Genomic DNA, 12,727 nt, shown 5'->3' on the forward strand with positions numbered 1-12,727 from the left:
GATTTCAAAGTACTGCTTAGGGGAAAGGAAAGAAAAAGCCCAGAAATGCAAAACAGAAAAAACACTGACCTAGCAACATGGCAGAATCATGTTTGATAGTGTGTAGAATATAATTGTTCTTACCCCAGCAGGCAGTTGGAGCATGCCACGTAAGAAGATGGTAAAGGCTGGAGGACACTGCTGGTATGCTCTACCCCAGGAACATGCAGCATCGCTGTCTCCAGCACTGTATAACTTGATCAAAATGTATTTTGAAAGTTGCCTTGAGAAAGAAGATACGGAAAATGTCACCGTTCACAGCAAGCTATTTCCATTCACATCAAACACTGTCTCATGAAAACATGTATTTTTATCATCCACTTGTCTTTTACTCATAAATTTGTTTCATCATCAAAACACCTATCAGCTGCAGTATAGTTAAAAATGTTGCCATTACCCACCCTAATGTAGAGAGATCAGACACAAGAATTGCTTGAAGCAGCAGTTAATGTTAGTAGTGTTGATTTAAGCCAGTTGTGAGTTACATGCAGGCAAACCAAAAAAGGGCTGATCTTGCACTAGCTATGGAAGCAAAATTTCCACCTCTTGAGTGCTTTTTATGGAGGAAAAAAATAAACTGAAAGTCAGTTTTTAGGTTTTTTAATTTTTTTTTTTTAAATAAGTTGCTGAAAATCATTAGCTGAACAGCAACAGCATTTTCTAGTCACAAAGTAAGACAAAGAAAATACAAATAATATCAAGCAACACCATTTGCAGAAATTCCTTACAGCAATGGCTATAACTGACACTACAAATTCTACTTCTATATCTCTATACACTTACCTATACATTCCACAAACACAGCATCAGTTGAGTTTTAGTCCATTGATGCACTATTCAGTATGATACCTCAGATTTTACTGCAGATTAGAAGCTTCTGTTTTCTCATACAAATCCACAACAGAGTCATACAAGAAATTCAGTTATTGACATAACTTACAGAGAAATTAATGCTCAGTGGCACCAACAGCAGGAAACTCACAAGCTGGTGTTTTGCCGTGCTTATCTACAACAGGGATTTCTAAATCAGCCCATCTTCTATCACTCATGCTGTAACTCTTAAGCAAAATGAGAAGGAATAGGGTTCTTATTTCAGCTTTTCCTCTGATTTCACTACATTTTTAGACTAGTCTCAAATATTTGTTCCTTATATTAACAGTATTTTTATAGCTAATTACAAACATTGTAATTTCTTGGAAAGTAGCAAATGAAACTATGATGCCAAATCTTCTCCATCTCTTCATGGAATGCCAGGAAAAACTAGACCCATTAGTGATGTAGGTTAATCTTCACCCTAAAATGTAAAAAGGGAAGAAAAAAAGAAAAACAAATCAGTCACAGGCACTCTCCCAAAGCTAGTCATGGTTTCAGCTGTCAAGAAAGGGAAAAGCTTTTTGAAATTAATCTAATAAATTTAAAAAACCCAAACACCTCTGATACAAGTTATAATAGTCTTTTGAAAAGCATTTAATAGAATACAGATTCTTTGACAAACATTATTATCAGATTATAAAAGCAGAGTGTGGGGTTTTTTTGTTTGTTTAGGGGTTTTTTAATATATAATTTAAAAGTGTTCTTAGATAAGTCATAAGTCAATTAAATACGTCCACTTCATTTTTCAGGATTCTCTACAGAAACCATATAAAGCAGCATATAAAAAGACAAGACTTATTGCATGTTTTTCTTACAAAGTTTCCCTATCTGGTAAATCCTTGGGTTATATTCTCCAAAAGGGTTCGTGTAACCGTACAGTGCTATTCCATCAGCATCTGGTGAGTTCAGTCTCATTACACCTCACTGTGACAGAGTTCTAGTTTTGCTGTAAACACCAAATACTACAGACAATATTTTTTGAAGGTTGTGGATAGTTTCCAAGAGATACTCACCTTTAGCCGGGCGAATGGTTCTAGCTGACCATCAGATTTCCATGGCAAGTGGGAAAATGAAGCATTTCCAAGCTTATTTCCTTTCTTCAATGTTTGTGCGAGAGAACCAGCTGCACGCACTCACTGCAGGAGAAATGGGTGGAAGGCTGTACCCATGTTACACAGAGGGTGACACTAAACCATCCTCCATGATTTAGGGTTCTGTGTGAGACTGCTGGTCAGAGGACCTGGTTGCATCACTTCTAGGAGCCACCTCAATGTGGATGAAGACTGTAAGGATTAGAATATCAAACGAGCATCAACCACACACATTTCCATTAGCTTTCAAGGACAACTGCTAAACTTCAAACTCCAAAATAAAAGGACTCCTGGAGATCCATCTAAGGCCAAAACATTTATAACAGCACACACTGCCATGTTATGGAGGCCACAGAACATTTATCTAATTAATGATTGTTGTTGGGAATCCTACATTTCATAATGACCTACAGCATCTAGAGCAGATTGGAAAATTGCAGTTAGAGCCTCTAACTCTGTGTCACATTTATTGTGGCTTGCAGGACAAACACAGAAACAGTTTAAGATGATGGAAGGTGTAACATGCCTCCTGTCTCATCTGCATGAAGCACAAAAAACCTGTTAGAACATGGATGCCACAGAGCTGGGCCCATGCTTGCCAAACACAGTCCTGTAATGCCAACTGCCACCAAAGCCAGGAAGCAGGAGCCACTGTGATGAGGAACAGATGAAAACTGTTGCTCATCACAGTGAGAAATTCTAACTCCTAATTTCCTCCATAAAAGAAAACTTAACACCTGAGGTTTCCTGTTTGGTATCACAGAAAGTGAAACAAAGACTGGAGGGAAAAGAGCAAATGGATTATTTCTGGTGAGGTTAGAACTGCATTTGTCTCATTACCTAGTACAGAGTGGAGCTGTTCTGGTCACCGTAACTCCTCTGCATGTTTTCTACACCCCTGATGCAGAAAGACACTTAAGTGCACACATAACCTTTGAAATATGTTTAATTACAATACAAAGTTTACATTTGAAACTAGATTGTGTAAGTCCAATTCTAATCAAAAATAATATATTACACTTCTGGCACGATCATGTTACAAAATCCAACTGCAAGGTTTACAGAGTACAGTGCTGGACATCTGCCTAGTTTTGGGGTTTTTTTCCTCTGGAGAATACAGAAAAAGGACAGACAAGCATTCAACATAGAATAAAATCCCAAAACTTATGGGCTGGCTTTGTTGCTATCTTTCAGGACAAGCTGCAGTTCAGAGCTTAAAATACAGGACAGGGGAAGAACCCCTCGTATCCTCTACATCTCTGCTTCAGTGTTATTTAACCATCTATGCAACGTTTCTAGCAATTCCTAACTAAGTACATGTGTAGAGAGTCTAGAGAATAAACTTAAAACCATGCCTTAAGGATTAATATATGAGTGCTCAGAATGGAATTCTGAAAACAACTGTGCTGTATACTGAAATACGGCACTTTATTATTTTCAGTGCTTTCAACTAATCCTGAATTGAGATAATGCTAAACAGACCCAATTAGTTCACTAAAAAGAAGGCAACATTCAGTCTAGCAAAATCATTCATTAAAATATTTATTCTATGAAACATAGAAGAAAACATAAGATTAAAAAATGTTCCATGCATTTCATAAAATATAGAGAAAGACGTTGTCACAAACAAACCAGAGAATAAGCAAGCAAAATCCCCACTGAAAATCCTGGGCACTCCACTCTCCGGATTGCATCATATAAATGCAAAAAGCATATACAGGAGAAAGAGCAGCCTAAGGAAAGGGGCAGATTATCTGTCAATATCTAGGAAGAGTAAATCAGCCTGCAAGACTTGCCATCACCTCTCTCATCATAAAACCAACTGAGGTAATTTGTTTTCCTTGCTAGCAGTTCTTGGCATTATCTTTGGCTGGGAAACCAGGATAACAACAGCAGAATCCACACGAAGTTGCAGGCTAGAAAGATACTAGGGCCCAAAATGTAGGTAGATAAAGCCAGCAGGGCACGATGGGTGGGAGGAGATGGCAGTTGTTTCACAGCTGGAAGAAAGGTAGAAGGACATGCTTTGACTATCTCACCAGGAGCACGGTGGGTGGGAAATACATCCTGTGACAGAAGCACAGGCAGAAGCAGGGAATGTATCTAGTACCTCTCTTTAAGAGTTCCAGTAACATAAAAGACATGCTGCATTATAAAAGGATGCTGAAAGCAACATCTTTTAGGTTACAAGTCACATTACTATCAATGTTCTTACTCAAAGCTTTGGATCTAGTTCGTTCCCCTCAACCTACAGTACTCCATTTGGCTTTAGCAAAGCTGCTAATGAGAACCTCCTCTTGCTTTTATTTTACAGAACCTCTCAGACTTCCACAGCGGTTACCAACCACGTAACTACTGACCACAAAGCCAGTGTAACTCTGGACTCTGACACAAAATCAGGCCCCATCTTTTATTGGGGGCTGTATTTGGGGAGGGTGGTGTAGAGAAAGGAAGAACAAGGCTCCGCTTACACAAACACCTATTACCCCAAAACCCCACCCATGCAAGCTTAGGAACATCACAATCAAAAGAGTTTCATGTGGGGAGGAGCAAAGAGAAGACAGCAGACTGGGATCCTTCCTCCTGCAGATGCATCCACTTCTCAGACAACAGCATTCTTCTGCTAGCTACCAAGCTCTCTCTGCTGCAGTGCGGAGGTTCTGCATTGGCCTCCTGTGAATGATGCACCACGGGGGAAGATTGTTACAGTTATAAATGCGGTTTTCACATTGTTTCTTAAAAACATAAAGCTAGAAATTTGTAATTTTTTTTAAATTTACAGTAAAGTGTAATTTAACCTGTAGCATGAAATTATTTCAAAATCAGAAAATGTGAGATACAGAATTGCCTATGCTACACCTTAACTCTGTTCCTTCGCATGTACGTATCAGGAATATGACTTTACATCACATGATCTTTTCACCTTTCAATCCCCAGAAGAATCTTATTTCATTCCCTGGACAAACGAGGCAGAAAGAAGACTCCATAGGAAATCCCAAGTCCAGCATTTCTCACTTTTGAATGTCTGCAGCTAGAATAATGTTTTCTTGATGGAGTTTTTAAAATTAATTTATGTTTTATGTGCTCCATTTACCTTGCATTAGGAAAACAGAAGATGCTGTAAAAGATTAAGGTCGCAGGTCTCCACAGGTGTTAGCAAAACACAAAGATTGAGTCTTCTTTTAAAACAACTGCCCAGCTTCCTAGCTAGTGTAATGTAATTTCTGTGTTGTCCATGTAAACATTACACAGAGTCTTTGTACCACCCACTGAGCTCTTTGCTTCAATCAACTATTTGTGCCCAAAAGCACATCCTTAGGTTTCTTCCTACACCACAGCCATCCTCCTACGACACAGAAGCTGTAACAAACTAGGAATTAATCACAAGCTGGATACTCACAGGGATTGCTGCTGTTTGCTTCTGCCTTCCCAGCCTTGGCAAGTTTGGTTGAGTTCTGCTGTGCTTTGCCTTGCTCCTCTCCAGTTAGCAGGGCTTTTATTTCAGAGGGGATTTTCCCTTGGTCCATCGCCATGCACCACTGCTTGTACTGAAATATGCAAACACATGAGGCATTAGCAAGCTGCTAGGATCACATCAGCAGACAAAACAGAGCTGTAATCTTCACCTGCCAGTATATTCACTTAAGGTCCGAATTTACTGGGCTGAAGCCTCTTACAAAACTGCCGCGCACTAATGAGCTGAGCACGTGTCCATGGTTGCATACCTGGCCTCAGTAAACCCCGTTTCAGTCAATAAAGCGCTACTCAGTGGCAGCAGTAGACACAATACTGTAATTATTAAACAACATGGAACACTTTGTGCAGTTTCTGGCTGCTGGCATGCCAGAGTACCGTTCCAGTTCATGGCCTATTAAAAACAAATATTTCACATGACTCTGGGTCTGATTGACTATTAAGAGGTCCTTTCTGATTGTGCAAGGCACGGTTACAGCACACGTGCCTTATTTCTAGTTCCCTCAAGCACACTGACAAACCTGTGGTCAGCTGGCTGACTTTCCACCCAATCCTAACCCTATCTACTTGTGGTGATTAGCCCTGCCTATTCAAACAAACCTAATGCAAGGTCAAAGAAATAGCCTCAGCTCCAATCTTCCAATGAAGACAGGCTGAAAGAGTTGGGGCTGTTCAGCCTGGAGAAGAGAAGGCTCCGGGGAGATCTCATAGCGGCCTTCCAATACCTGAAGGGGCTACAAGAAAGCTGGGGAACGACTTTTCATAAGGGCAGTTAGTGACAAAACGAGGGGAAATGGGTTTAAACTTAAAGAGGGGAGGTTTAGATTAGATATTAGGAAGAAGTTTTTCACTGTGAGGGTGGTCAGACACTGGAACAGGTTGCCCAAGGAAGTTGTAGATGCCCCCTCCCTGGAAGTGTTTAAGGCCAGGCTGGATGAGGCTTTGAGCAACCTGGTCTAGTGGAAGGTGTCCCTGCTGATGGCAGGGGGGTTGGAACTAGATGATCTTTAAGGTCCCTTCCAACCCAAACCATTCTATGATTCTATGAATTAAATTTCAGTGGCATCTCAGTATCACTGAGGAGCTGAGCCTGTATTTCCAGATGAAACATTCTCTTTGGTTAATGCAGCTTATTTGGCCAAGACACCCATCTTGTATGTGCTGGAACATAGGACAGCTGTACCACCATCTACACGGAGAGTGTGCTCCAAGAATCAACCTCCCCACGGAGACAGAGGCCTGTGGGAAGCAACGACACACTGCAGATATATGTTCCCTCTTGGTATTTGAGCACATCTCTTCCCACCCTCTGCCTCTTTCCACCTCTGCCACAGGTTTTCCAAAGCAAACGTTTCAAAGACAACAGACTTGTACGCAACGGCACTTTCTTCACTTGCTTCCAGTTCAAAACCAGCAGATAACTTTGGACGTGAGGTTCACATTCAACACGCAAAGCAGGCAAACAGCTGAATGCATCTGTTACTGATGTTTTGGCACCTTACAGCTAGCCAAATCCCGCTCTCAGTCACAGTGATTTTGAGAACAAATGTCCACAAGGATAGGTCCCAAACAATACTGAGGGTTAGGTTAAATGAGAGCTTCTTACCATTTCAAGCTCTTCTCTGAGAGCGCAGATGGCTCGTTCTCTGCTTGAAACCAGCTCTTCCAGGTACTGGTACCTCAGCTTCTTCCTGGCTCTGCACTCTCTTGCACTCTGACGACTTCTTTCAAGTTTTGCCTTCAAGTCTATTTTGGCGGGTTTACGACCTCGCTTGCCTGGTTTCTTCACCTTGCCTCCAACCACCTGAAAAGGAAGGGTACAGTAAAGATCCTGTTCTGCAAAGGTCATGGTGTAACCATCTCATTGTGCCTAGTAGCTGCCTCAAGTAGAAAATCTTGCACATACTTTCACTCTTTCTGGAGTAATAGAGGAAATAAGGGGGCTGGTGTATGAAGTTTGCAGTGATGGCACCAAAAACAAAAGGGAGGGATATGACTTCACAGTGACGTCAGTGCTTAAGCAGACCTATTGGAAATGCTACTAATCTGATCTGGAGGAGCTCCACAGACTGGCTGAGGTTGGCAGGGACCTCTAGAAGTCCTCTGGCCCAGCTCCCCCTGCTCAAGCAGGGCCACCTAGAACTGGTTGCCCAGGACTCTGACCAGATGGCTTTTGAGTATCTCCAAGGAGATATTCACTCCACAAGCCCTCTGGACAACCTCTAACAGTGCTCAGTCACCCTCACAGGAGGAAAAAACCAAAAAACATTTCCTGATGTTCAGATGGACACTCCTGTGTTCCAGTTTGTACCCCACTGGGTACCACTGAAGAAAGCCTGTCTCTGTCTTCTTTATACCCTTCCCTTCAGGTGTTTGTACACACTGATGAGATCCCCTCAGCCTTCTCCAGGCTAGATGGTGCCTGCCTTCTTAGCCTTTCTTCATAGGAGAGATGCTTCAGCCCATCATCTTAGTGGTCTTTTGCTGGACTCTCTCCAGTGACTCCATTTCTCTCTTGTACTGGGAAGCCCAGAACCAGACACACTACTTCAGATATCTAGGCGGATACCTGGGACATTGAGGAGACAGAGATGATAGTCAACTTGTAGCGAAACCATTTTAATACTACCAACAACCCCTGCCCTAATACTTGCCAGCTCTAGAAATACTATATTATGGAGTTTAACATTTTAATTTGGAAGAAAAAAATATTTATTTGTATCAATATAATCAAAAACTTAGTTTTGCTGCAGAGAAATGACCACAGTCTCAGCCTGCTCTAAAGATGAAGCTGATCAGAATTATTCACTAGCCATCTGAGCTTCCTCCATCCCAATTTCTTTCAAAGGAATCTTCTGAGGAGTTTTACTTAACAGGGAACTCATTTACACTGAGTCTTACCTCTGCTGTGTCTATTCCAGTTGTACCTAACAACTCTGGCCACGTTTACCTTCAAAACATTATTACAGTCTGGAAAATTGTCTCCTCACACCTCCTCATGCAACCTATCCCAGTGTTCAACTCTCCAAGTGCCTAATTCAGATCTCCCTTGCAGAATGTAACCCCCTAATTTCCCGTCCTATAAAGTGCAGATTTTGCAATCATTTTCCCCTCCTTTTTGTGGCTCCTTTTTCTACAGGTCTGAAAGCTTCTCTTGCTACAAATAATAAAAGAAAGTTTCCTCAGTGTTTACCTTATACTTCCCCACCCAAATATTTTACTCTTAACATGAGAGCACGGCACATGAAAGTCTTAACTATGGTCTGAAAGTTATGACACTGGCCATTGCCCTGTAAGCATTATGCCAGGCACACACCCCTCCCCTCTGAAGTGAGCATTTCTCTTTATTTGCATTTCCACCACATTGTTTGAATGGAGGGGGTGTGGAGAAACACACCTAACACACACACCTACGTACAAGAATTTCGCTGCTGACTTAGTGTTTCACCATACTGGATATAGACAGCACTTTTCCTAATAGGCAGCGTTCAAAATATCAGAGTTCAACATTAAAAAGGCACTTTTTACTGTGTGATGCTAAAAAATAAGTCAGCTTTGACATTCAAAGAAGTCACTTGTTCTACAAACTTAGCAGGCTGCAATAAAAACAATAACATAGTGAATTGATGTGCTAGAATGAAGGAAAAAAAAGGATTATACAATTGAGCCTATTCTTTCTTTGGAAAGTGAGTCAACAATCACATGCCAACATAATCCCACCCTCTCTATATTGCCTCTCCTAATTTATTCAGGAGTAGCTGCCTACCATAAGCAAATGGAGGAACAGAAAGTACTTAATGGACATCTAGTGATAATGAAACAAACGTAACACATTCAGAAAAGGAAAAAAAAAAAAAAAAATCAATCTCTTTTACATTTGAACTGCTGGATACAGTTTGAATAAGGAGAGCACTCTACCAAGGTGCTCTCCTTAAGATCTTCTAGTTCAGATACCATATTCACCAAATCAGTATAAAACAAACCAGCCATGGCCCAGAGGGAAAGAAGCTCCAAAGAAAGGAAAGCAACTGTCTCCTTTCAGGCATGACAAGCACAGCTCTGTCCTCTCATGGAACCACACTCATATTTATGCATGGTGTGATTTACACTCCCAGCTCAGAAGGAGTTAGAAATACACACAGTCTTCCCAGGAGGGGCTGTAGGCACTCATCATTTGTGATCTATTATTACTTGCACTTGAAAGATTTCTGGATATTACATCATACACAACAGCCAAAATACTTCAGTTCTCAAAGACTTTTAGTGCCTGAGGCTTTTCTGTGCCAATGCAAGGCAGTTTAGAGTAAACCTCTGAATTCAAGAGTTAGATAAAGTCTTGTAGAGACATACACTCCAGCTCTCTAAAAACTCCTTTGCCACTCTTTGAGCTCTGACCCCGTAGCAGAGTGGGCTAGCACTCGCAGTTGGAGTCCCCGCACACCATGTAAGTAACAACTGGAGCCACAGTCCCGTGCCTGTCATGGCCGTGCCCTTTCACCAGAACCAACATCAGGCAAGTGAATGGTTCCTACCGAGTTGTTTCTCACAACCAGCAAGTTAAAACTACTTGGAAATAGCACCCAACCTTTCCACAGCCAGTGTCTTGGGCAGGCACCAGCACTGAAAAGCACTCACAAGCAGCACAGCTTCACAACACCACAATCTCATAATAATAATAATGATGATGATGATGATGATGATGATGATAATAATAATAATAATAATAATAATAATAATAATAAAGAATCTGTTATTTTAAGGTGTCTTGTGTATGCTTATATGTAGCTGATGCCTTTTTCAAAGGAAGGGTCACATCAATACAGAGGGCAAGGGGAAGTGGATCCTCTCATACAAACTCCGAGTTTAAAGGCACGTTTCATGGACTGATCTGGAGATGGGGACATAAAACAGTTAAAGGCACTCTGTAGTCTGCAAGGAAATTAGACACTGGTGTAGACTGCTTTGCATATTGCAAAAGCATCCTGGATCCACCACTATCAATTTACCGCTTCCCTGTTAGTCACTCCAGAGGGCTTTCTGCAGTCAGGTGTATTAATTGCTCTCCCTCCTCCACTATCTTTTACCACTGCAGCAGCCCTGCACACACACCCTCATGGGAGGAAAAAGGCTTGTACCTCTTGGGTCATTGCTTGCCAAAGCTCTAACCACCAGGACTATGGAAATAATGAAAAGCTTCCTTCCCTTTTAGCTCTGACTTAAAGCAGCAATACCCTAATAATCCACCTTCACACCATCCCGAGAGACTCACACTGTCTTCGTGGCTCCTGAACTGGAGTTCACCATGCAACTAGACATCACCCTGCACTGCTACTTTAGTAAGTGATTTAATCGAATCCTGCATTCCTAGTAGTTTTTCCTCACCAATACTTAGAAGCTCCTGCTGTAACCTTAAGCAACCCAGCTGGAAAAAAAAAAAAAGGCCTGATAAATCCTTTGCCACCATCCCACATTACCATATCTCCCTGGCTCCTAGTCATGTTTGCCTACTCAGTTGCTATGCTGATGTGACAGAAAGAAGACAAAGGAGAAGTGCTAGATGATGTTGAACATGGCAGCAGACCAAGGAAACACAAGCAAGCAAACATTTTTTTACTCCCTTCATATTCCTCCGGCGTTTATAAAGGGATGGGATCTATTAGCATTCAGCAGTAGGGATTTGGTTTATTTTTCAGGGAGCCTTATGCAATCAAGACCCAGAAAAACATTAATCATAAAATTTGTCACAGAAATATTAATAGTGACATGCATTTGTCAGAAATCTGACCAAGCTCCTATTTCAGTTCATTCAGACTTCAGAAAATAGAAAAACATAACTCCCTCCCTTTTCAATCCCGTACTTGGATCACAACAGCATTCTTGCCTGGCATCAGCGTTCAGGTACAAAATTACTTGACCTGGAATTGCAAATAGCTTCCATTACTTGCCCTGACACAGAAAAAAAAGCCCTCAGATTTCTGGACTTTTTATTTATTTATTTATTTCACCTCCCCCAGAAGGGATTCAGCAGATCTCTACAGAAACACTGCCAGACTGCATGATGAAGAGGTCCTCCTTTGGAAGGACATATATACATAGAATCACAGAATCATAGGATGGCTTGAGCTGGAAGAGGACTTTAAAGGTCATCTAGTCCAACCCCCCTGCAGTGAGCAGGGACATCTTCAACCAGATCAGGTTGCTCAGAGCCCCATCCAACCTGACCTTGAATGTTTCCAGGGATGGGGCTTCTACCACCTCTCTGGGCAACCTGTGCCAGTGTCTCACCACCCGCAGTGTAAAACATTTCTTCCTTACATCTAGTCTCAATCTACCCTCTTTTAGTTTAAAACCATCACCCCTTGTTCTATTGCTACAGTCTCCCCAGAGCCTTCTCTTCTCCAAAATATGGCCAGCAGCATTCCCACCCCCAAGGAACTGAGCCACTTGGATAAAGAATTGTGATAAAGCTGGTCTCACCATGACATGTGCTGGTTTTGGACAATTTGGCAGACTAAAACCATGTTATCTGAAGCACTGTTCAGAACTGCTGATCACACTGACCAGTTCAGGACCTTCCAGCAGCTCTCAGTTCATTCACAGATAAACAAATAGCTCTTAAGTGCTAGCACTTGAGATCTAGCTCAGGAAATCATTTTAAGCAGATTTTTGTTTGTGTTAGCAGCTGTGGGTATAGGGCTGCAGAATCTAACTTAGCACGGAGCTGATGATCATCTACAGAATTTATATAAAACTATAAAATTGGTTAGCAAGAAATAAAACCATATCTAAGCACTGCATTCATTACAGTAGAGGGGGAAGGAACCTAATCATGCTTGCAAACATTTTCTCAAAATCAGTAATCAAAACAAGTTAGTCATAAGTCTAAAAAAGACAAAGTTATCTGATCTGCTAAGTCACAGCACATCATTCACAGTAGCAGCTACAAAGCACGCTGGTTACTCCTCCATTGCATGACATCTGGTAGGCTTAGCACGGACTTATTTGGTTAGCTTTCACTGGCAGACAAAATGCATCCAATAATGATCCAACAATATAAGGTACTATTTAGCAAGCAAACACTTTCTAAGTCTTAACCAGATATGTCAATAGAAATCAATCCCAAATCTCTGATCATACAAAGTGATTAGTGTACTAAGAATGTAATCTTTAGCATAGGTGTGTAAAGAAGACTATCTCTGCTGTAATGTCGATTTTTAAAAAGCATGAGCTAGGAATAAACATCGAGTTTT

General features: G+C 41.3%; 1 protein-coding gene across 1 annotated transcript; it reads right to left on the bottom strand.

Annotated features, from left to right (window-relative positions):
* Positions 1 to 4,260: 4,260 nt before the first annotated feature.
* CREBL2 (cAMP responsive element binding protein like 2) lies at positions 4,261 to 7,281 on the bottom strand (the record flags this gene model as incomplete). The annotated part of the gene is made up of 3 exons (XM_010169566.1): positions 4,261 to 4,676; positions 5,404 to 5,551; positions 7,084 to 7,281. Coding segments are annotated over 3 exons (348 nt in total), but the record flags the coding sequence as incomplete, so codon positions are not given.
* Between the last annotated feature and the right edge of the window lie 5,446 nt (positions 7,282 to 12,727).

The sequence above is a fragment of the Antrostomus carolinensis genome, unplaced genomic scaffold (genome assembly GCF_000700745.2).
Source record: "Antrostomus carolinensis isolate BGI_N321 unplaced genomic scaffold, ASM70074v2 scaffold32816, whole genome shotgun sequence".
Lineage (NCBI taxonomy): Eukaryota > Metazoa > Chordata > Aves > Caprimulgiformes > Caprimulgidae > Antrostomus > Antrostomus carolinensis.